This window comes from Sorex araneus, chromosome 8 (assembly GCF_027595985.1).
Source record: "Sorex araneus isolate mSorAra2 chromosome 8, mSorAra2.pri, whole genome shotgun sequence".
Lineage (NCBI taxonomy): Eukaryota > Metazoa > Chordata > Mammalia > Eulipotyphla > Soricidae > Sorex > Sorex araneus.
In genome coordinates, this window is record NC_073309.1 from 1,315,332 (window position 1) to 1,339,449 (window position 24,118).

The following is a 24,118-nucleotide window of genomic DNA, read 5'->3' on the forward strand; positions in this document are numbered from 1 at the left end:
ACACGGAGACGGGCCAGGGGCGCTTGTCCGCTCTGACCCCAGGGAAAGGCCCTCCCTGCCCTGCGTGGGGCACGCTCGCGAGCAGGTCGGGCCACGAGCCCCGGGGGCTGCAGAGGCGGGTCAGCCTTGGCACCTCGGACGGTCCCCAGGGCGCTGCCAGGAGTGACTCGGGCGGGGAGCAGCCCTGCCCCCGCGTGTGGCCCCGAACACACGAAAGGGCCCCAGCACAGGAGGCCTCGGCCCGCCCGGCTTCCCTCGGCGCTGGCCCAGGCTCCGGCTCCCGCCCTCAGACACGGGATGGGCCACGGGGGGGGGGGGGATGGGAGCGGGCCGGCGGTCCCGGCTTCATCCCGGGGCCCTGCGGGGCACCAGGCCCGGGCCGGAGCCAGGAGTGACCCCTGAGCACCGACAGGCACCCCCACGCCCGCCCCACAGTGGTGAGGGCAGAGCTTGCACCCCGGCCCCAGGATGCGCCACAGAGCCCTGGGCAGTGCCAGGAGGCGGCCGGGGCAGCGGCCGGGGCGAGGCCTGGGGCGGAGGCCGTGGCGAGGCCCGGAGCCGCCCGCTGCCTTGCCCCCGCCCAGCGTGCTGCCTGCAGCCGGAGGAGCCAGGCTGGCTGCCCCCACCCGCAGATGCCCCATCCCCGGCAGGGGCGCCCCCCGCAGCCCCGCCCGCCCGGCGTGGCGTGGACGCCGGCCCACTTGGCAGCAGCCAGAGACCCAGTCGGCCAGTTTGGCTGGTCCCGGCCGGGCCTCGCGCACGCCTTGGAGCCTTGGGCGGGGCGGGAGCCGAGCCAGCCGCACACAGCCTCCCCGGAGCCCGGCCCGCCCCGCCCGGGCCCACCAACCCCCCACTCGGGCGCCGCCGGGCGGGGTCACATACGCCTCCAGCGGGACCCCGAAGCCCCCCACGAGGCCGGGGCCTGGCACCGGGCCAGGGTCCCCGACCCACGCAGCTCACTCCTTGGCGCCCCCTGGACCGTGGAACGCGGCGAGCAGCCGTGACCAGGCCCCGCCAGCGCCTGATGCCAGCGGTGACCCGCACACCCGCCCAGAGCAGCCTGGCCCGGCGTCCCCGTGGGCACCCCCCTGCCCCCTCTCACACCCCCCAGAGGAGCCGACAGGGTCAAAGGGAGGGTCAGCACCCCCCCCAGGGACCCGCTGGCATCAGGGTGCCTGCCTGCCCGCAGCCTGCGCCAGCAGGGGCCACGCCCGGATGTTGGGCACATGGCACGTGTGGCCCCGCGGGTTCCTGCTCAGTCCCGGTGTCCCCGGCCCCCCGGTGGCCCGGCTGTGCTCTCCGTGACCCCCCACTGCGCCCTCCCCACACCTGCTCTGGCGACACAGGCCAGAGCGGGGCTGGGCCTGGGGCCGGGTCTGCGTCCCTCGCGGGGCCGGCACTGCCCGCTCACCCTGCTTCCCCGGCTCCCGAGCACACGTCACGGAGCCCCACGGAGGGTCACGGTCTCCCCGGGGCGCTGACACGTGCCGAGGGCGGGAGCCGGGGAGGAAGCCCCAGGACGCCAGCCGGTGGGCGCGGGAGCCGAAGCCGGTCAGCGGTCAGTCAGCAGGAGCCCAGAGCCCGGCAGGGCACCGTCCTGCCACTGGGGACACGGCGGGAAGGGCGCGGGGCACGGCTGCCCTGGTGCGCTGTCCCCCTCCCCGACAGTTGGGGAAGGCGGGCCCACGTGGGGCAGATGGACCATGGCAGAAGGTGGGGGTCCCTCCTCCAGACCCCGCGGGACCCCGCCTGCAGCTGCACCCCCGGACCCTCTGACCGTGGGCCAGCACTCGCCCACACCCCTCGGGGGCTCCCAGCTCAGGGCCTCTGGGGGGCGACTCGCCCTATACAGGAGCATGTGTGCACGCGTGTGCCTGTGTCCATGCGAGAGCACATGCATGTGTGGGTGCATACGTGTGCCCTGTTCATGGATGTACATGCATGTGTGCACAAGAAGCAAACCACAGCAGCAGCCCGTGGGTCTCTGGAAAGCCAGCGACCCCCAGCACCTGAGCCCGAGGGGGCTGCATGCCAGCTTCAGGGCGACCCCTCCAGCACCCAGCGGTCCAGGGGGCGTGAGAGGGCCTGGCCGGTGCCCTGTGGCCACCCTGGCTAGGAAAGGACAGAGAGGCACTGGGAGTGGGGGCTTCCTGAGAAGGGCAGCGAGGGAGAGACAGAGACAGAGGGAGAGAGACAGAGACAGGCAGAGAGAGACAGAGAGACAGAGACAGAGGCAGAGAGGGACAGAAACACAGAGAGACAAAGACACAGAGAGACAGAGACAAAGACAGAGACAGACAGGCAGAGAGACAGAGATACAGAGACAGAGACAGAGAGGGACAGAGACACAGAGAGACAGGCAGAGAGGGACAGAGAGGCAGAGAGAGACAGAGACACAGAGAGACAGAGACAGAGAGACAGAGACAGAGGCAGAGAGGGATAGAGACACAGAGAGACAGAAAGACACACAGAGACAGACAGGCAGAAAGAGACAGAGATACAGAGAGACAGAGGCAGAGAGGGACAGGCAGAGAGGGCCAGAGAGGCAGAGAGACAGAGACACAGAGAGACAGAGACACAGAGAGACAGGCAGAGAGGGCCAGAGAGGCAGAGACAGAGAGACAGGCAGAGAGGGCCAGAGAGGCAGAGAGACAGAGACACAGAGAGACAGAGACACAGAGAGACAGAGAGACAGGCAGAGAGGGCCAGAGAGGCAGAGACAGAGAGACAGGCAGAGAGGGCCAGAGAGGCAGAGAGACAGGCAGAGACAGACAGAGAGACAGAGACAGAGGCAGAGAGGGACAGAGACATAGAGAGACAGAGAGACACCAGAGACAGACAGGCAGAAAGAGACAGAGACAAAGGCAGAGAGGGCCAGAGAGGCAGAGAGACAGAGACAAAGAGACACAGAAAGACAGAGAGACAGGCAGAGAGGGCCAGAGAGGCAGAGAGACAGAGACACAGAGAGACAGAGAGACAGGCAGAGAGGGCCAGAGAGGCAGAGAGACAGACACAGAGAGACAGGCAGAGAGGGCCAGAGAGGCAGAGACAGAGACACAGAGAGACGGAGAGACAGAGAGACAGGCAGAGAGGGCCAGAGAGGCAGAGAGACAGACACAGAGAGACAGAGAGACAGAGAGACAGGCAGAGAGGGCCAGAGGCAGAGAGAGCCAAAGGCCGCTGCAGGATGGGCCCAGGAGAGCAGAGAGCGAGGGTCCGAGGCGGGGGCTCCGGCGGGCGCCCAGCAGCCCTGAGCAGCCGCCGTGTGTGGGGCTGAAGTTCAAACGCGGGGGGGGCCAAAGTCATTGAGGCATTCTTGGCGCAGCTGCCCGGCTCCTGGCCGCGGGCCCGGCTCTGCGCTGAACTTAAACAAACCCTGTGGCAGCCATCTGCTGGGTTTAAAATAAATCAAACAGTCTGCGGGGCGGGGGATCGGGTTTCCATCTGCGCTGCCTGCTCGCCGGCTTGGAGCCGCGCTGGCCTCTCCCAGCCGGCCCCCGGCAGCGCGGCCGGCCACTCCCGCCAGGCCCGGCACTATTTTTACAGCCCCTGCAGGGGGGTCCCGAGGCCCCAGGGGCGGGGGACAAGCCCCGGGATCCCCCGGCTGAGCACAGGGGTGGGGGGCTGCTGTCCCCGAGACCTGCTGAGCCCATCTGTGAAATGGGCCCAGGAGGGGCACCGGGGAGGCCCCGCACACACTGGCTGGTGTCGGGGGGCACGGGGGCTGCTGAGTGGGGAACAGAAGAGCGAGACGCCCCTGGGCGTGCCCGGCCGGCCGGGTCCTCCCCGCGGGTCTGTCTGTTCTGCTGTCGCTGTTCAGCTCAGGGGTCACACCCGGTGATGCTCAGGGCTGACTCCTGGCTCTGTGCTCGGGAACCACTCCTGGCGGTGCTCGGGGGGCCATAGGGGGTGCTGGGGTCGAACCCGGGTCGGCTGTGTGCAGGCAAACGCCCTCCCCACTGCGCTATGGTTCCAGCCCCCACCTGCGGGTCTGGTGTGACCCTTCGCACAGTGTGGGAATGTCCAGCTCCCGCCAGCTGCAGGCCCCCGGCTCGGCATGGTCAGGGCCAGCCCCACCACCCGTCACTCGGGGGGCGGCCCTCCACCCTGCACACCCTCCTCACTTTGCTTCCACAGAGGGAAACTGAGGCAGAGAACAGGAGGTCTGCTGCACTGACTCCAGGAGAGATGTGCCTCCTGGCCCCCCGCTCAGGCTGAGGCCCCGTCCCCAGTCCCCACCCCCCGACCTCCCGCCAGGCCTGGCCACGGGGCCTCAGACTCGCTCTCTCAGGGGCACCGAGCAACGGGTGCAAACCCGCCTACAGCCGAGGGGCGAGACCCCGGGAGGTCTGAAGCCAGTGACGAGGGCGGGGGGCCCACAGGGTGGCCAGGAGCTCGCCCTGAGACAGCACCCGGGGCCACCCCGGCAGGCCTCTCCCCGTGGTGCTGGCGGGTGCCCCCACCTGGGAGTTCCTGCTGGCAGCCGCGACCCCAGCCCTGCTCCGCGCCGTGCCGTGCCGGGCCCCGCCGGGCGACCTCATCCCCAAGCCAGGCGCAGCTCACGCCAAATAAGGCCGCACCCGGGCCCCAGGGACCAGCTGGGGATGCCGGCGAGGACGGCTCCCAGGGCAGCGGCGCTCCCCCTCGAACCCCCCACCAACAGCCAGATGCTGCGGGGACACTCTGTGCCTGAGTGCCACGGGCCAGCACGCACAGGGATTACTGGGGACTCGGAGTGCCCGGGGCCCGCACCGTGTACTCAGAGCACATGGCGCACGGCGTGTTCCCGAGACAGGACTCTGAGTACCGCGTGCCTGGGATGGTCCGTGCCCGGAGCACCAGGCGTCAGAGAACACCCGGAGTGTCAGGTGCCCAGTCTCCCGTGCCCGGGTGTCACGGACGGGAGTGTCTGTGTCGGGACGGGGGCCCCAGCCCCTCCAGGACCCCCGAGTGAGCCGACAAAGCCCTGCCCCCACCGGCCCAGCTGACGGAGGGAGCCGGGTGCCCGGGGCCACCAGCGCCAGCCAAGCGCGTGCCCAGCCCGGCCCCCCCTACCGGCCACGCGCTGGGGGAGGACAGGACACCCGCCCACCATGCCCCCTCAACGGCCCCTCCAGCTCTCAGCCCGTCTCGGGCTCCCGAGCAGCGGTCAGGGCCCTCATGGTCACTCAGGTGATGCCCTGGGCCGGACAGTCCACCGCTGGGCCTGGCGCTGCGGGGTCAGGGCTCCCAGGCCACCCCCCGACTCGGCTGTGGGGTCTGGTTCCGGCCTCAGCCCTGCGGGACTCTCAGAACCAGGCTGGGGTGAGTCGGGGCCCCTCCTCCTGTCCCGGGCTTGGGACACAGGGGTCAGAGGTCGAGCTGCCCTCGGGCTGCCCCCGGGCTGGGGACGAGGTCCGGACACACGCAGGGGCAGGGACACGCATGGCCCACACGCCCGCATGCAGGACACAGGGATGTGGGGCCCCTGGACCCCTCTGCCCCGGGGAGCCTGGGCATGCCGGGGGGTGCTGGAGGGGCCCTGCCCCCACTCAGGGCCGCCACGGGAGGGACCCTCGCACCCCCCCACTGCTCTGCATAGCCCGCGGCCCTCTACACGCACGCCTCAGCTGGGGGCCAGGCCCATGCCACGTCCCCCCCGCCCAGGCCTGGCTCTGAGCTGGCCTGCGGGGCCCCAGGACGTGCGGGTGTGAGCCTGGGGGACGCGGGCCGGCGGGGGTGTGGGGGATGACCCCCAGGTATGCAGGCGGGGCCGACCGGCCTGGCTCCCAGCCGGGGGCGCTCGGGGTGGGGGCCCCTCAGCACCACGGCGGCAGCTGTGCCCTGCCCGAGGGATGAACAGCCACGCACGCCCGGTCACTGCAAACTGCCCCTCCCGCCAGCCCTGGGCCACGAGGGGGCGGGCAGGGGTGCGGATGCGGAGAAGCCGAGCAGGGACGGACACCGCGTGTGGGCACGGGGGACGGGCGGGGCCCCCCGCACCCCAGACCCTGCCTGGGCACCCGGGCTCCGGGGCCGGCCCTCCTGACGCCCCTGACCCCAGCCGGCTCGGGGCCCCCTGCAGTGTCCCTTGCAGGGTGCTGTGGGCCCCGTCACAGGGTCAGGTTCTTCCAGAACCTTCTGGGGACCCGACTCCAACTGCCGGGGATCCCTCAGGTCCAGCCTAAGGACGCTGGAAGGGCCGTGACCCCTGGTGACCGCCTGCCCAGGGAGGGTCATCTGGGAAGAGTCCCGGGACGCTGCCCCCAGCACCTGCCGGCCACGCCCTGTGGACGCCCGGAGAGTCAGCACACACATGTCCATCCCGTGCAGGCTGGCCACGGGCCAACGGCCAGCGGCACTGAGGCCTGTGGTGTCTCCACACAGTGGCCGGCAGCGAAACAGGACGGGAGGGCTGGTGGCAGCGTAAGCGCCGGGGTCGGGGGTCACCGTGGGGCCAGCCCCTCCTCCCCCAGGGGGCCTGACAGTGGGGCCCGGCACAGGGGCACGGAGGGGGGCACCCAGGGGCTCCCCCTGGTGCAGGGGCCAAGGGGGCATCGCCAGTGTGGCAGGAAAGTCCCGCCTGGGGGGCTGCCCGGGACAGGCTGGTCACAACAGGGGGACAGAGACCGAGACCCCCCTCGCCTGCGGAGACAGAGGCCAAGACCCCCTCGCCCACGAGGACAGAGACCCGAGACCCCCCTCGCCCACGAGGACAGAGGCCCGAGACCCCCCTCGCCCACGAGGACAGAGGCCCGAGACCCCCCCTCGCCCATGAGGACAGACGCTGAGACCCCCCTCGCCCACGAGGACAGAGGCCCGAGACCCCCCTCGCCCACGGAGACAGACGCCGAGACCCCCCTCGCCTGCGGAGACAGAGGCCGAGATCCCCCTCGCCCACGAGGACAGAGGCCCGAGACCCCCCTCACCCGCGGAGACAGAGGCCCGAGACCCCCCAGCCAGAGCCAAGCCAGGCCAGGCCTCCGGCCTTCGGGGCTGAAGCCACGACTGCGGCCAGCACTGGGACCCGCAGGCCCGTCCCGGGGAGGGTGCAGGGCGCCCTCCAGCGACCCCCCGGTCCCAGGCGGCTCCTCCCACACTGGCCCTGGGTGAGAGCCGAGCCCACAGGGGGACCGTCCCCACCTGTGCCTCCTGGAGCCAAGCCGCGGCTGCCTGCAGGGACACCCAGACCGGGGCGGGAGGGCCCCGGGAAGGGACAGGCCTGGCCCCGGGGTGCGGGCAACGCAGCCCCTCCAAGTCACCTGTCACCAGGCAGCTCGGGGACACGCGTGACGTCGCCCCCTGGCCTGGAGTGCTGGTCGGGCCCCCACGCCCGAGTCCTCCTGGGCCGCAGCTCGTGTTTGAAACCTCTGGACACCCGCGAGCTCGGCCGGGCGCCTCCAAGGCGGCAGCTGAACCCAGCCTGAGTGCCGAGACCTGCCGGCCGGCCCCCCGCACCGTGACAGTGCGTGCCCCGCAGACAGGAGCAGCCGCCGGGGCGGGGGTCAGGTCCCCGAGGTCCCCTGGAGAGGCAGAGACCACCCTGGGCCCTGCCCACCCCGCAGGACCCCAGGGCCTCCGGGGGCTTCCGTCAGCTCCTCCCACGCGAGGTCAGGCTGCACCAGCGGAGCCCAGCGACGGGCGCAGATGCCAGCTTCCTTCCGGAACCCTCTCTAGGCCAGGCCGGGCCCTTCCGGAACCCTCTGCCTGGGAACAGGGCGCGGCAGGGGGTAGGCCTGCCCCCACGGCTCACGCCAGGTGGAGGCCGGAGACACGAGGTGCAGGGAGGTGGGGCCCCACCTTCCGCCCCGCGTGTGGCTCTGACGCCAGTGCCCGCCCCGTCCCTGCCCGCTGCCCGCTGCCCCTGGGCTGTGCGCTCCACCCCGCCCCCGGGCCCCGTGTCCAACCCAGAGACCGCCCGTGCCCGAGGGGCTGCAGGGGCTCTCAGCAGAACCTCACTGGATCCTTTCAGGGTCCCAAGCCCCCCAGCAGGAGGGACAGGGCGCCTCGAGCACCACCCCAGCGCGTGAGCCGGGGCTGCTGCTGTGTCTGAGGGGTGCGTGATGGCCCCAGGACTCACACGCGGCTGGGGCTGTGTGCTGACCCCAGGCCTTGGGGATGGGGGTGCACGACCCCCAGGACTCACACGCGGCTGGGGCTGTGTGCTGAGCCCCTCCCCCGCCCCTTTATAAGCTCAGGACAAGGCCATGCAATAAGACAGTGGGAGGTGGCCCTGGGTTCGATCCCCGGCACCCAGAGGGTCCCGAGCACAGAGCCAGGAGAAGGCCCGGAGCACCGCCGGGTGTGACCCGACAACCAAAACCAAATAGAAGTTCGGAGCATTCCTGGATGGAGGAAACTGGATCCTGGCCTGACCCGCCGGCCCGGCCCCGCCCTAACCACTTCAGAGTCCAACAGGGGCCAGGCTGGTTGGGGTGTTCGTAGCCTCTTTAAGGCCCCGGGGGTCCCCCGATGGGGCTGTCCACGCCCCCCACACACACCGTGGGTGCCCTTGACTTGGTCACTCCCCCCACTCGGGGCCGGGAGCCCCCACCACCCTGACCAGGACCGGGGTGATTCGGCCAAGTCTGCAGGGAGACCCCCAGACGGCCCCACCCCGTGCCAGCCAGCGGGGGGGATCACCCCTTTCTCTGGCCCTGTCCCCGCTGGAGGCCGGGGGCCCAGAGAGGGGAGGAGGGGTGCCACCGGAGCAGGGACAGGCGCCAGGGTGGGCGGGAGGACGCCCCGGGGACCCCTGCACCTGCCCCCGGCCGCACCCCTCCTGCCAACCAGAGGCCAGAGCCTCAGCCAGGGGCCCAGGGCACACACGCCAGCTCGCGCCTGGCTTCAGGACCGGCAGAGAAGCCGCCACACTGGGTGCCAAGGCCAAGCGCACGGGCCGCAGATGGTTCTAGAACAGCTGTCTGCCGCAGCAACTGCGTGGGGGTTTCCGGCCCTGAAGGGAGGCGCAGACTCGGCATCTGGAAGCTGCCCCAGCCCTGCGGCTCCGGGACCTAAACTCCACCCCCCGGGGGGGTCACTGGGTGGGGGGTCCGCGCTGACGGCCCCTCAGGGGAGCCCCGCACTGGCACCGGGCGGGAAGGGAGCACGGGGGACGGGAAGGGGCACGGGTGACCTCCAGATAGCTAAAACTGGATTCTGCTGACCTCACTGCGAGACTCATTTAGCTCCTGAAGGAATGCCAACGCCAGCTGGCGCGCCCCGAGCCCCGGGTGCCCTCCCGGCTGGGCAGCGGCAACAAGCCCCGGGGGGCTTCTGGAGGCCTGCGGGGGAGGGGCCGGGGAGGGGGCGCCAGGCGGCCCGGCCCGCGGGGAGCAGCCAACGCTGACAGCTGCCCGCGGCCAGCAAACACGGGCTGGCGGAGCCGGCCGCCTCCCCCGCACCTGGCCCTGACCGTGCAGCAGCCGCGGCCCAGGGACGCCCCGCCCGGGCCCTCGCCCCCACCGGAGTGACAGCTGAGCTCACCGGGCAGCAAAGCCTGCGGGCGGGGGCGGGGCCCGCCGGGGCCGGGCCCTGATTGGGCGGAGCCGCGTGGGGGCGGGGCCTGCCGGGGCCGGTCCCTGATTGGGCGGAGCCGCGGGGGGCAGGGCCCGACGAGGCAGGGCCCTGATTGGGCGGGGCCGCGGGGGCCGGGCCCTGATTGGGCGGGGCCGCGTGGGGGCGGGGTCTGCCGGGGCCGGGCCCTGATTGGGCAGGGCCACGTGGGGGCGGGGCCGCGCCCGTTGGCGGGCTGCGCTGACCGCTTGAGCATCTCCAGAGGCCGCTACAGAAATCCGATTGGACGACAGGGCGCGGCCCCTGGTCGGGGCGAAGCTGGATGTCAAAGCCAGGGCTGGCACCAAGAAGCCTAGCCTGGAAGCTTCCAGCATCTGGCCCTCAGGCCCTGCGCGGGCAGCAGAAGGGCAGGACTGCAGCGGCCACTCACTTTCCTGCTCGTCCTCTGGGGTTCGGGCATCTCAGGGGTGCCGAGCTCACGCGCAGAACCTCTGCACCCACGGGAGGTCAGCGCTGGGCACCCCGCCCAGGGACAAGGAAGCAGGTGAGGGCCAGCCATGCCACGTGGCCCTGTGCTGGGTCAGTCGTGTGGCTGAGTGGCTCAGGGCAAGTGACTCAACCTCTCTGGGCCTCGGGAACCAGGAAACTCGGGGGGCATGTCCAGCTCCCTCCTGGGCTCGGCCGCGGCCACTCGAGAGAAGCACCCCCTCCCCGTCCGACAGCTGCACCAAGACCTGCCCCCTGGGCTAAGCCCCAAGTCTGACGCAAGAAAGACATGCGGGCACAGCCTCACCACTGGGTCCGGAGACCCCCAGTACACCGACACCCCCACCCGCTTCTCAGCAAGGGCAGAGCCTGAGGGCGAAGCCGAGCCCCCGGGAGCCCCTGCCAGCAGCCCAGACACAGCCCCACACAGGCCCACACCCCGGGCAGGTGCCCACCCTCAGCCCTGCTCCCGGGGTCCCCGCCATGGCACAGCCCCACCCGCTGCCCGCGGGCAGGACCCCCTCTCTGGGCTTGGTGCGGACGTGGCAGGCCTGGGCTCCAGGCAGCAGCCAGACGTGGGGTCAGTGACCCACGCAGTGGCCGTAGGGACAAAGGTGTTTCCAAAGGTCACTTGGTGACACGCAGTCACAGCGCCCAAAGGCACTGTCGCCTCTGCAGCACCAGGCTGGGAAGCTTCACCTGAGCCCCCTCCCCGAGATGCGGCAGGCACCGGGACAGACACACACACAGACACACAGACACACACAGACACACACACAGACTCAGACACACACAGACTCACAGACACACACACAGACTCAGACACACACAGACTCAGACACACAGACTCACAGACACACACACAGACTCAGACACACACAGACTCACAGACACACATACAGACTCAGACACACAGACTCACAGACACACACAGACTCAGACACACACGGACTCACAGACACACACAGACTCAGACACACACAGACTCACAGACACACACACAGACTCATACATGCACAGACACAAACACAGACACAGAGATACACACAGACACACACAGACACAGACACATGGCCACAGACATGCGTGGCAGAGAAGGCCAAGGGCCCGGGCAGCCACTGTGGGCACGGCCCCCTGCAGAGGGCGGCCGGTGGGGTGGTCCCTTGCCCCTGCTGGCAGACAGGCCTGGGTGCAAGTCGGCAGGCCCGAGGAGGGCGAGTCTTCCCGTACCTCCCGCTGCACCCCTGCCCCTCCCGCCCGGATCCTCCCGCCCGGATCTTCCCACGGGCAGGCCCACGGAGAGCGGAGGGTGCCCACCCACGGGTCCTACTCTGCACCGTCGGCCCAGGGGGCAACCAGGCCGGCGGGGCAGCTGGGAGCCCACAGAGGCAGGACACCAGGCCGTGAGCCACCGCAGCAAAGTACTCGGGTACTCAGCACAGGGCAGGTGCTCGGGTACTCCGGTACTCACACAGAGCGGGCACTCGGGCCCCGGGCATCGCAGAGAGGGACGCACGCCTCTGGCACACAGGCTCCGGGCAGCAGCGTCGCTCCAGACCTCGCGTCTCCTCTCGGGAGCACACGGCTATTTTCTCTCTCTCCGGAGGGGCCCAGGCACGGCTCCCTGGGCAGGAGGGACGCACCTGCCTCCGGGGTGGCCCTGAGGGCAGCCGGGGCCCCTCCGGCGGCCACCGCTGGGGAACGCGCCTGTGGCCAGAACCGCTTGGGAGGGGGCTGGGGGTTCACCGAGTTTCATCCAGATTGGGAAAAAGGTGACAGGAAGAGGGGCTGGAGCGATAGCACAGTGCGTAGGGCCTTTGCCTTGCACGCGGCCGCCCGGGTTCGATTCCTCTGTCCCTCTGGGAGAGCCCGGCAAGCTACCGAGGATCCCGCCCGCACGGCAAGCTCCCCGTGGCGTATTCGATACATCAAACACAGTAACAGTCTCACAGTGGAGACGTTACCGGTGCCCGCTCGAGCAAGTCCATGAGCAACGGGACGACAGTGCTGCAGGGCCACACAGGGGCTGCTCCCGGCTCTGTGCTCAGGAGGGAGCAGCCTCCACGGCGCGTCAGGCGGGCTCTGCCTCCTGTCCCCCCAGGGCCGCCTTCAGAAGCTCAGGAGGCGCCGAGATAGGAAGGTTTGGGGCTCAAGGACCCCAGAAACCTTTAGGGAAACTGAGGGGGCCAGAGGAGTCTCGGCAGCCGGCGGCCACTGGGCCCAGGGCCCCGGGACAGCCCGAGGGGGCAGCAGGCGGGTCACCCCGGGAGCTCCTCAGCAGCCACGCACCCGGGAGCCTGCCCCCGCGCCCCGTCTCCCGCCCCCACCCCGCCCGTGTCCCCCTCAACACAGAAGCGGGAGCAGCGCCCCCAGCCCGCGGGTCTGGCTCGAAGGCCCCTAGCGCGGCCCCTGTTCCCGCCTCTTTCCCCGAGCTCCCCGTCGCCCACCGTGGCGGCCAAGCCCGCGGCACAGGGAGACCCCGCGTGCAGAGCAGAGGGGCTCCCGGGTGGCCGAGCACAGAATCAGGCTCCCGAGCACGCCAGGCACGGCCCAAACGCCAAGAAGGAGAAGGAAAAGAGTAAAAGCAGCCAGCGGGGGGAGAGGCCACAGTGCCGACTCCAGGGCCAGAGGGAGAGCCTAGTGGGCAGCGCTGGGCTGGCCTGGCACCTGTCCAGCCCAGACCCGGCCCGAGCAAGGCTGGGTGTGGCCCCAAATACAGAAACCGAGGCGTGAACTTTCCAAACTGCCAGGTGGGCGGACCAGACACGCCCCTGCGGGCTCAGGGACCCCAGTTCCAACCAGGCCCCCCAAGCATGGCCCCGGGGCTCCCTGCCTGGTGGGGGGGTCCTGCTGGGGTGACCCAGGCCCCCGGGCACTGGCCAGAGGGGCAGCCCGCAGGCCTCAGGGACAGAGAGGGGCACGCACGGGCTGTGGGCTCCCGCTGGGTGCTCCAGGGGTCCCTGCCGAGAGGGCCTGATAGAGCCGGGGGTCTTCCCGCTCCCCCGCCACAGGGGAGCAGCAGGCTCTGCGGAGCCGGACCCTGAGGCAGAGGCCCGGCCCCCGCACCCACCCCAGGCTCCTGCCGACACAGGGGCCACTGGGGACAGGTCCAGCCCTGGCAGTGAGGAGCACTGAGATGAGCCAGGACCCGGGGCCACGACACCGCTGGCCCAGAGCCTCCTAAGCACGCCACCTCCCCTCCCCCAACCAGAGAACATTCTAGAGCTCTGCTTGCCTGCCCCTAGGGGCTTCACTTGCCTGTGTCCTGAGGAAGGTCATGAGAAGGTGAAGTGGGGGCGGTCCCTGGGGGCTGGGGGTCCCTGGGGGCTGGGGGGTCCCTGGGGGCTGGGGGGTCCCTGAGGGCTGGGGGGTCCCTGAGGGCTGGGGGTCCCTCGGGGCTGGGGGGTCCCTGAGGGCTGGGGGGTCCCTGGGGGCTGGGGGTCCCTGAGGGCTGGGGGGTCCCTGGGGCCTGGGGGGTCCCTGAGGGCTGGGGGGTCCCTGGGGGCTGGAGGGTCCCTGAGGGCTGGGGGGTCCCTGGGGGCTGGGGGTCCCTGAGGGCTGGGGGTCCCTGGGGCCTGGGGGGGTCCCTGAGGGCTGGGGGGTCCCTGGGGGCTGGGGGGTCCCTGAGGGCTGGGGGGTCCCTGGGGGCTGGGGGGTCCCTGAGGGCTGGGGGGTCCCTGGGGGCTGGGGGGTCTCTGGGGGCTGGGGGGTCCCTGGTGGTCCCTGAGGGCTGGGGGGTCCCTGGGGGCTGGGTGGTCCCTGAGGGCTGGGGGGTCCCTGGGGGCTGGGAGGTCCCTGAGGGTTGGGGGTGTCCCTGGGGGCTGGGGGGTCCCTGAGGGCTGGGGGTTCCCTGGGGGCTGGGTGGTCCCTGAGGGCTGGGGCGTCCCTGGGGGCTGGGAGGTCCCTGAGGGCTGGGGGGTCCCTGGGGGCTGGGGGTCCCTGGGGGCTGGTGGGTCCCTGGGGGTCCCTGAGGGCTGGGGGGTCCCTGGGGGCTGGGGGGTCCCTGAGGGCTGGGGGTTCCCTGGGGGCTGGGGGGTCCCTGGGGGCTGGGGGTCCCTGGGGGCTGGGGGGTCCCTGGGGGCTGGGGGTTCTGTGGGGGCTGGGGGTCCCTGGGGGCTGAGGGGGTCCCTGGGGGCTGGGGGTTCCCCTGAGCCAGGACCCCCGCATGTGCCCACTAGGCGAGCCGCAGGCCACCCAGAGCAGTTCTGCCCAGGTCAGCAGACACAGCGCTGACATCACCCTGGTCAGACGCCCGGCCAGTCACACGGGACGAGAAGTGCCTCGTCATGGGAAAGGCTGGGAGGTGACTTCGGGACGCCCTCGGGTCTCCCCGGGCGGCAGCCTCGGCACAGGAGCTGCTCTGCACCGTCTCTGCCCCGTCTCTCTGCACCGTCTCTCTGCACTGTCTCTCTGCACCCTCCCTCTGCACCGTCTCTGCCCCGTCTCTCTGTACTGTCTCTCTGCACCCTCCCTCTGCACCGTCTCTGCCCCGTCTCTCTGTACTGTCTCTCTGCACCCGTCTCTCTGCACCGTCTCTGCCCCGTCTCTCTGCCCCGTCTCTCTGCACCCTCCCTCTGCACCGTCTCTCTGCCCCGTCCCTCTGCACCATCCCTCTGCACCTCCTCTCTGCACCCGTCTCTCTGCACCGTCTCTCTGCACCCTGGTCTCTACCCCCCAGTCTCTCTGCCCCTTCTCTCTGCACCCTGGTCTCTACCCCCCAGTCTCTCTGCCCCGTCTCTCTGCACCCTCCCTCTGCACCGTCTCTCTGCCCCGTCCCTCTGCACCATCCCTCTGCACCTCCTCTCTGCACCCGTCTCTCTGCACCGTCTCTCTGCACCCTGGTCTCTACCCCCCAGTCTCTCTGCCCCGTCTCTCTGCACCCCATCTCCCGGCACCCACTTCTCTGCACCCCGACCTACCGGCCCCAGCCCTTGGCGCGGGGACCAGCATACATAGACAGGCCCAGAGCCTGCAGCTCCTGCGACCAGCACTGCAGCGCGGACGGCAGACGAGTGGCCCTGGCGCGACGCCCAGCAGCGACAGCCTGGCCCGGCCCGCCGCAGCACGGCCTCGTCAGTTACTGCCGGGTCGCCCCGTGGGCCCAGCAGGGCCGAGGGCGCAGACGCCACCCACATATGGCCGACCTCGGCACGGGCGACAGGGGCCTGTCTGCCAGGGCTGGTGCCGCAGCTGTCATGCTCCACGTCCCATCATGAGGGGCCGGAGCGACAGGACAGCGGGAGGGCACTGGCGATCCCGGCAGCCCACAGGGTCCTCGAGCACCGCCAGCAGCGATTCCTGAGTGCAGAGCCAGGAGGAAGCCCTAGGCATCGCCGGGTGTGACCCAGAAAGAAAAGAAAAAGCATCACCGTCACGAGACCACCACCGTCACCCCCACCCCCATCCTCACCCCCCGCCCAGCGGCCCTCCTGCCGCGGCTGAGCCGACCCCAACCGTCTCCTCTCTGGAGCCGGGTGCCCCCGTGGGCAGCCTGCTCGGCCCCCGCGGCAGGGAACAGCCGGGTGAGCCCCCACGGGCCCCTGGCCCTGCCCCCTGGCTCCCTCCGCCCTGGAGTCTCCCAGAAGGTCCCGGCGGAGGCGGCCGCCCAGGCGGGGGCAGGGTGGCGGGCCGGCGGGGCTCTGGCCGGGCCCCAGGAGCGCAGCGGGGGGCGGCCGCGGGCCTCCCCAGACTCTCCGCGGGACCCTGGGAAGAGGCTGCCCCGGGGCCGGGCGGCCGCGAGGACTTTCGGGAACAGCTTCCAGCTCCCGGCCCGGCTGCGGGCCAGACGCGGGGCTGTGCGGCGGCGCCCAGGGGTCCTCTCGGAGGGCGGGAGGGGCACGGTCACGGGTTCAAGACACGCACACGCGAGGGGCTCTGCTTGCTCCATGTAGAGGGCCCTGGGGCACCGCAGACCCCGACAAGGTCGGGATGCACCAAGGGCTGACTCACCCCCAGGCCGACAGACGGAGCCACGGGTCCAGGCCCGGCTCCCGGCACCCGACTCGGACTCTCCCTGCCCCGACAGCCCCTCCGTGTCACCTGGCCACCACCTCGCCCTCGGCTCCCCGGCCCACCCGCTGTGAGCCAGAAACCAAAGGCTATTCGCTGTCCCCCCAGCCCCCGCAGCCCCGAGCCCCCTGGGGCCCGGAAGCACAACACACAGCCAGGAGGGGCCCCTCAGGGCTGCCCCAACCCCCCAGGGCCCCTCACTCCCAGCCGCCCGGCCTCTGGATCCAGGCTGGGAACCTTCTGGAAGCCAGGGTAGGGGTCACGGGCCCAGGAGGCTTGGGAACAGGGCTGCAGCCTGCGGAGGCCGGCCAGCGTGTCGGTCCAGCACCCTCGTGCCTCCCCTAGGGCCAGGAGGAAGAGGCGGGTCCACCCACACGGCCCTGAACTCACTGTGAGTAACTCCTCTCCCCTGCCAGAATCAAGCCCTCGGAGAACCCTCTCCTCCAGGCAGGCTGCCAGGATCGCCCCCTTCAGGACCCTGAAGGTGACCAGCGTGGGGCTGGGCCAGGCCCCCGTCTGCCCGGCGAGACTCACCTCACACCCTGCAGCCCCCTCCCACTGTCCCGCGCGCTTCCTGCGAGTGCGGCTGGAGGGGGGGTGCCAGGAGCTGGACAGTCTGAATCCGGGTTCCAGTGCCCCCCATGGGGTGGCTGCAGGCGCAGAAGGCCCCCCGCCCCGCGCCTCGACTTCCCGCCTGCTCCACCCAGGAGGGCCGGGTGAGGCGGGCAGCCAGCGCCCTGCCCCCCAAGGCCCCAGGCCCCAGCCCAGGCAGCTGAGGGGGTCCCTGCTGGGGGATCCACTCTGGGCTCTTTCTGGCCAAGAGGGGAAGCCCAGGACCCTTGGGGGCCCCTCAGTCCCCCCCGGCGGGTCCACAGACACCTCCCTGTCCAGGGGCTGCATCCGGGCCCGCTGCCCCTCCCGGCTAGCACGGGGCAGGTCCGCAGTCTCGGGCAGACGCCACCTGGGCCGGAGCCCCACGGGGGGTCCACCCGAGACAGGCTGAGCTGCCACTGGCCAGGCCGCCCTGGCAGGCCGCCTCCTCTGGCACCTTCTAGAAGCTTCCACCACCCCATCGCCTCAGGAGGTGCCCCGCGCCCCCGTGGGCTGCCAGGCCCCCGAGGAGCTGGGAGCCGCGCGGCCGCGCAGCGCCAGGAAACTCGGGGAACAGATGGACGCGGCTGACGCACGCTGGCGGCACCTGCTCACGGCCCGGCGGGGCTGCGGCCACTCAGGTCAGCAGCACGAGCCCCGACCCCAGAGGACGCCGGGCAGGGGCAAGCCGGCCGGCAAGCTCAGTGGGCGGGCACGGTGGGGGGCGCTCAGGGCCCGCGGCAGAGTCCCCTGTCCTGGCAGGGCTCCCAGGCACGGGGGGGGGGGCGCACCCTCCCCAGGGCAGCGCCCCCTGCACGAGGACCCCCCCCGGGGCTCACAGAGTCGGAGGGCGGGGCAGGGGGCAGGGGCAGGGCCGGGCCCGCCCAGCCCTCCTCTCCCCCTCCCTCTCCTCTCCTGGCCCCTCTGTATGTCACGGAGTCACAGTGAGTGAACGAGACCCCCGGGAACACCAGCCCCCGTAGGAGGCGGCGAGGGAGGCCCTGGAACCTCCGTCCCAGAAGCGGCTTCCTGGTGGCCACGGGACCAGGGACCCAGGGGACTCCCCCTGGCTCACAGCCCCCGCTGTCTCGCCGAAGCCCTCTCCCTGCGGACGCCGAGCCTGCAGCAGGGCCCGTGTCAGCTTGGGGGGGCAGCTGGGGCTGCTGAGACAGGCCGGGCCCTGCTCCCCACCCTGCACAGAGGCCCCCCCCACTGCCAGCAGCCCCCCCACCGCCCATGACACCCCTCCTTCTCTCCGGCCCCCTCGCGGGGCTGCTGGGATCTGAGTCTCACCTGGAAGGTGGAGGGACCCCCCAGGGCCCAGGGCTGAGGCTGCCCCCCTGCAGAGAGCAGTCTGCCTCCCGTCCGCGCTGGGACCCCCACCCCGCCTCCCTGGTGGCTCCTTGGGGTCCCGCGGGGTGAGCCCCGAGCTGGCACCTCAGCGGCACCGAGCAGCGCGCCAGGCCGCGGGAACAGTGGGCTGAGCTCCAAGGCGCCTGCCCAGCGGCACAGCCGAGCAGGGCCCCCCCCAGCGTGCCCCTGAGAGCCCCAGGGTACCGCAGTGCCTCCCGCTGACACAGTCACACGCGCTCCCTCCTGCCGACCACAGTGCCTGCCACAGCCCTGCACGGCGGCCACGCATGCCTATCAGGGGGCCGGGGCGGGAGACTAAGTGACTCCCCGAACACCCCACAAATCTGGGCCCTGCAAGTGAGGGGGTGGCGAGAGAGGCCGTGCCCCCGCGTCTCCAGAGGGCGCCGGCCTTGCGGGCGGCCAGCCACGTTCAACCCCCGGCGCCACACGGGCCCCTGGGCACCACCGGACATGGCCCCCAAACCACAACAAGAGCGTCCAGATTGGCACCCGCCGAGCAGGACCCCGTCCGCCCACACTGCACCCAGAGGGACACTGACCACATGGCAGGGCGGCCACCCCAGCCCGCCGAGCTGGAGAATCCCGAGACCCTCCCTCTGCACCGCCCCCCACCGGGCCCCCGCCAGCGGCGACGGCTGAGGGCGTCTGATTAAAACCAGCCGGTCGGCCAGGCCCGGCGGCCAGGATGGTGGGGCCGGGAGGGCGCAGGGGCGCGCACGGCTCCGCACCGGGTCCACACGGTCAGTTCCCGAGGCTGCGGCCTGACCCGAGCCAGATCCCCACCCACAGGCCCCCACCCCCGCCCCCGCCGCTCCACTCTGGCCGGCCAGGCAGGCGCCCGCCCGGGGAGCAGGGCCTGGTGCCCCGCACAGCTGGCTGGCCGAGAGCAAGGCCGGGGCCGGGCCCTCAGGGGTCCCTCGCCTGCGTCTGCAGAGCTGTGTCCATCCACCAGGGCGAGCGGAGCGCCCCAGGGAGGAAGCCTGAACCTGGGCGGGAGACTGGCCGGAGACCCCGGGGGCACCGCCCGGCTGAGCCAACTGCCCACGTGGCCAGGCACAGCCAATCCGCCGCCAACGCACTTGAACGCAGGCCCCCCTGGCCGTGTCCACGTGCCCGCGCCTCCCACGAGGCCACTTCGGGCCCAGGCGCGCGCCCTCCCGCCCGCCCGCCCACCCGCCGAGGGCGCCTCGCCCCGACGGCAGCGAGAGCAAAAGGGCTGCTTACCTGGGCCGCCGCGGCGGGCGCGGGGGGGCTCCAGCCCAGGGAAGGCGGGGGGCCGGGCCCTTGGCCGGCGCACACCAGGGTGCCGCAGTCCACGCAGGCGCCGATGATGAGCTGCCGCCCGTCGTCCACCAGCAGGCTGCGGCGCGCGCGGAGCGTGTAGAGGAAGAGCGGCAGGCGCGCCACGCGCACGGCCCGCAGCCCCAGGCAGCGCCGCTTCTCCTGCCGGCAGAAGAAGCAGACGAAGGTGTCCACCTGGTAGTGCCGCGCCCAGGCGCTGGTGGCCGGCTGCGAGTCGCGGTCCTCGTGCCGCAGCCACTGGCCCAGCAGGTCGTGGAAGCAGAGCACGCAGGTGGCCACCAGGCCGGTGCCATCGGCGGGCCGCGCGCGGGGCGCGGGCGGGTACACGGTCAGGAAGGGGAAGAAGGGCTCCCGCTCGCCCGCGCGGCCCGAGGGGTTCACGCTGAGCTGGAACTCGCGGCCCGGCCCCAGCTCGGCGCCGCACACGTAGCAGGCGGGCGCGGGGCTGCCGCGCGCGGGCGCGGGGTCGGGGTCGCAGGCGGAGAAGGCCTGGTGGTAGCGGCCCAGGAAGGCCTGCGCCGAGGTGATGAGCTCCTCGCGGCGGCACGCGCGGTACAGCGCCCACACGTCCTCCAGCACGCTGAAGCACTTGGGGCAGCTGCGCACCTCGCAGCGCTGGTTGGGGCCGCGCGCGTTGGGCGGGCAGGGCAGCAGGCTGAGGAAGGGGAAGTGCATGGCGGCCCGGGGCCCGTGGCCGTTGGCGATCCGGGAGGCCACGGCGCGGGCGTCGGGGGTGCAGTCCTCGCCGCAGAGGTAGCAGGCCTCGGGCGCCGGGCCCTCGGCGCGGGGGGCGCGCGCGCCCTGCGCGGCGGGGCCGGGCGCGGGGCTGCCGAGGGGCACCACGTAGAGGCGCTGCAGGACGGGCACGCTGGCCAGCTCGAAGCTCTGCCACTGCTGGCTGAGGGAGGCGAAGCAGCGGGCGCACACCAGCGTGCTGCCCTCGGCCGAGATGGGCTGCGCGCCGGGCGGGGGGCTGTGCAGGCACAGGAAGGGGAAGAAGGGCGCGCGCGCCGGCGACTCCTGCTTCTGCACGTGCACCCGGCGCCGCGTGGCCGGCGACAGCGGCGACCCGCAGATGTAGCAGCAGGGCTCGGGCTCCCGGGGGTCGCGGGCGGCGGGGAGCAGCGGCTCCTGGCGCTCGTCCTCCTCGCTGGCCACGTGGACGTCACTGTCCTCGGATGCGCCGCGCTCGCCCCGGGCCTCCCCCGGCGGCCGGGCCTCGGGGGTCCGGGAGGCGCCGCGGGCGGGGTCGGCGGCGGCGGCGGGGCCCGGCCAGGGCGGCTGGAGGCCCCTCAGGACGCTGGCGCGCGCCTCCGCCGCCCAGGGCCCGGCCCCCGCCTTCCTCCGGCGCCGGCCGCCCGTCTTGCGCTCGCCGTCCACGTGGAGCGGGGCGGGGGCGCCGTCGCCCCCCGGCTGCGGGCCGCGCCCCCCGGGCCCCGGCGCGTCGTCCCGGCGGGGGCTGGCGGCGGCGCGCGCGGCCGGCTCGTTGTCCGACAGCTCGGACAGCTCCGAGTCCCGCGCGTCGTCGGGGCCGGCGCGGGGCCCGGCGCCGCCGTCGCCGTCGTCGCCGCCGCCGCCGTCGTCGTCGTCGTCGCCGTCGTCGCCCGCGCCGCCCAGCGCGTAGGCGACGTTCCACTCGCGGGGGGCCCCGGCGCCCCCGCGGCGGCCGCCCGCGCCCGCGTCGCACTGGTGCGGCCGCTTGAGCCAGTACATGCGCTTGTCGACGGGCGTGCGCGCGCGCTCGAAGGCGGCCCACTGCTCGCCCAGGAAGCAGCGGCACACGGCGCACACCAGCACGCAGCCGTCGGCCGGGCTCAGCCCGCGCGCGCCGGGCGCCGGCTCCTGGCGCTGCAGGAAGGGGAAGCAGGGCTGCGCCGCGCCCGCGCCCCGGCCCGCCGGCGTCACCTGCAGCTTCAGCTCCTTGCCGCGCCCGATGCCGCCGCCGCACACGAAGCAGGACAGCGCGGCGCGCTCGGCCGCGGCCATCAGCCGCTGCTTGCGGGACACGGGCCGCCCGCTCATGGCCGCGCCGCCCCGCGCCCCCCGCCGCCGCCCGCGCGCGCCCCGCGCCCCCCGCGGCGGCCGGGCGGCGGGCGCGGGCGCACGGACGCCCCCGCGGGCGCCCCCCGGGCCTGCCGAGCCCCCGGCCGCGGCGCCGCGGACAGCGCGCCCCGAGCGCGGCGGCGGGCCCCGGGCGGCGGCGGCGGCGGCGGCGGCGGCCGCATGTGCGAGCTCCGGCGCCTGCCAAGCCGGCGGGTCATTTAATTGGGGGGGACGGGGCGGGGCGGCGGCGGCGGCGGGCGCGGGGCGGGGCGGCCGGCGCGCGGGGAGGAGCGGCGCGGGCCCTCCCCCCGGCTTCCCGCCGCCGCCGCCCCGCCCCGCGCCCTCCTCCCCCGCCCCTCCCTCCTCCTCTTCCTCTCCTCCTCCTCCCCCTCCCCGCCCCTGCCCCACCGGGTCCCACGCGCACAATAGCTCGGGGCCCACTATCTATTCCGTGTCCAGCGGGAGCCGCAGGCGGTGATTCATGGCCCCAATTAGGGGCTCGCTCCTGCGCCGGCTCCGAGCCGTCTCCAGGGGCTCCTGGGGCCAGCGCAGACCGTCAGCGCCAGCGCCGTCTTTGAGGGAAGGTCAAGGAGGACAACCCCCCAGCCCGCCCCCCGCCCGGCGCGGGTGGGCCCGGGCCCAGCTGCACGCGGGCACCCAGCGACCTGCACATGGGTCGGCCGTCTGGGGGCTGCAGAGGTCAGCCCCTCCTGGGGCCAGTCCCGGCCTGCTCCGGTGCCGGGTGGGGGTCCGCGCAGCCTTCCCTGTGTCCATGTATGGTCACACTGTTTCTGTGTCACAGGCACAGGACGCTTCGGCCAGTGCCGGTGCTGCCCAGGCACGCCCAGACACCCGGGCCAGGTGCGAGGTGACCCCACTGGACAGATGAGAAAGTGGAGCCCAGAGGGGTCCTTTGCTCTCAGGCGGGGTGGGGTTCCCAGCCCTCCTCACCCCGCTCAGGGGGTCCGGTCAGTACCACGGGGGACCCTTCCCGCTGCTCTGACCCCACCCGGGGGACCTACCACAGATCCAGGCCTCCATGCTCCCCCCCGCGACCCCTGAGAAGGGCCCCTGGGTCAGACGGGAGAGGAAGTGCAGGGGTCAGAAGCTGGTCTGAGCCCAGGCACAGGCCTCCGGCCCGGAGTGATCCCTGAGCACTGCCGGGCGTGGCCGCGGCATCCCTGGGATCTGGTTTCGGCCGTGGCGGGCTGCCCGGCTGCAGGAGGCCGAGCAGGGCTGCGGCTGGAGGTGCCCCTTGGCCCCGGGGCATTGACTTGTACAAAACCCACGCGGCTTCCTCTTGGCAGCCCCAGGGCTGAGCACTATAAATAAGCAGGAGAGAAAAGGCCAGGTCCCGGGGTCCCTGGGGGCTGCCCGGGGGTCACAGGCCGGGATTAACAGGAAAACCTCCCTCCTCACCAGAAACCCGCCGGGAAGGCCGGATCTGCACAACTGGCAGAAAGGAATGTGGGCGGGGGTGGGCCTGCTGGCGGTCAGGGGGGCGGGGGTCTGTGGCTGTGTCTTGGAGAGCCCTGGAGCCCCGCACCCGGGACCAGGAGGCGGTGGGGGCGTGCGGAGGGGGTCTGGCCAGGCCCTTCCTGCCCCCTCTGCCCCAGATGCCTCTCCCGGTTCTCGGCGAGGCACCCACAGCCGGCGCCTTCTCCAGACCGGCAAGGGGGGACGGCGCCTCGCACACGTACACACGTGTTTGCTCGTGTGCTCGTGCATGCAGACTTTGCATTGTGCATGTTTGCGCGTGCGTGAGTTCTGCACGTGTGTTCGAGTGCATGCGCCCTGCCCCCACCGGTGCCACGTGGGTCTGCCCCCCCAGAACTGTCCGCGCTGCCCGGTGCTGCCGGCGGGAAGTCCTGGGCCCTCAGACGCAGAGGTGAGGCAGGCGCGTGTGACTCGGAACCCGCCAGCTGTGTGCCCCTGCCACGGCAGTGCCAGGGCCCACGGGCGCTCTGGGTGCCACGCTGCCTTCCCTCCGGGCACAGGGCAAACACCCGCCCCCCACCCCCGCTCTGGGCCAGGCGCTGAGCCCCCCCCCTCCCCGCTGCTCCGGCTTCCTGGGGCCGAGTAGGGCCCAGCTGAGGCCAGAGCCGACCCCAGCCTGCCCTCCTGCCTGACAGGGTTCCCGCCCGGCCCACCCTGCCGTGCTCCCTGTGGCCTCACAGGGGCCCAGGCTAGGGACGCAGTGGGGGACTCTCTGCTGGACCCAGAGACCCAGTTCCCTCAAAGCTCCCTGTGCACCCCCGGCTTCCAGAACATTCTCTCCTGCCCGCTGCTCCGGCTCAGTGCCCCCGACCCTGTCACCACCCCAGGAAGGGCCTGCGTCCCCTCCCCCACCCTTCCCCTTTCCCTCACCCCGCCCCTCCCCCCCTCCACCTTCCCCGGTCCTGCGAGCTGCATGCTAGGGTTCTGGTTCTCAAGACCCCAGAAGCGTCCCCCATCCGGCCCCCATGTCCCTTCTGTTCCTTTGCTTGTGTCCGTTTTTTCTTGCACTGGTTGTTTTCTTGGCCTCTCTCCCCTGTTCTCTGCGAGAACGGGAAAGTGGCAACGCCACCTCGGGGGACACACGGCCCCCGGGTGCAAATCTGATCTCGCCGCAGCACAGGCCTGGGGTGGGGACTCAGCGCCGCCTGGCAGAGCCGGGCCGGCGGGCGGGGAGACTGAAGCCGCAGAACCCGGGGAGCCGCTGGCCCGGGCCAGAGGGTGTGTGTCTGTCTGTCTGTCTGCGCCTTGCCAGGTCCCAGGGAGCCACGAGCCTGCTCGGCCACCCTTTCCCCTGCAAGCCCGGGGAATGAGGGGGGTCTCG

General features: G+C 72.3%; 2 protein-coding genes across 2 annotated transcripts in view; one reads left to right on the forward strand and one right to left on the reverse strand.

Annotated features, from left to right (window-relative positions):
• Window positions 1-20,529, reverse strand: part of GSE1 (Gse1 coiled-coil protein) — a 133,165-nt gene extending 112,636 nt beyond the window's left edge. Inside the window, exon 1 of the mRNA XM_055145055.1 lies at window positions 19,180-20,529. Within this exon, the coding sequence (XP_055001030.1) occupies window positions 19,180-19,932 (753 nt within the window). The 5' untranslated portion in view covers window positions 19,933-20,529. The remainder of the gene's footprint in view (window positions 1-19,179) is intronic.
• On the forward strand, window positions 19,931-20,881 carry LOC129406776 (serine/arginine repetitive matrix protein 2-like). The gene is made up of 3 exons (XM_055145573.1): window positions 19,931-20,010; window positions 20,116-20,334; window positions 20,383-20,881. The coding sequence occupies exons 1-3, from the start codon at window positions 19,931-19,933 to the stop codon at window positions 20,879-20,881; spliced, it is 798 nt and encodes a 265-aa protein (XP_055001548.1).
• The last annotated feature ends 3,237 nt before the right edge of the window (window positions 20,882-24,118 follow it).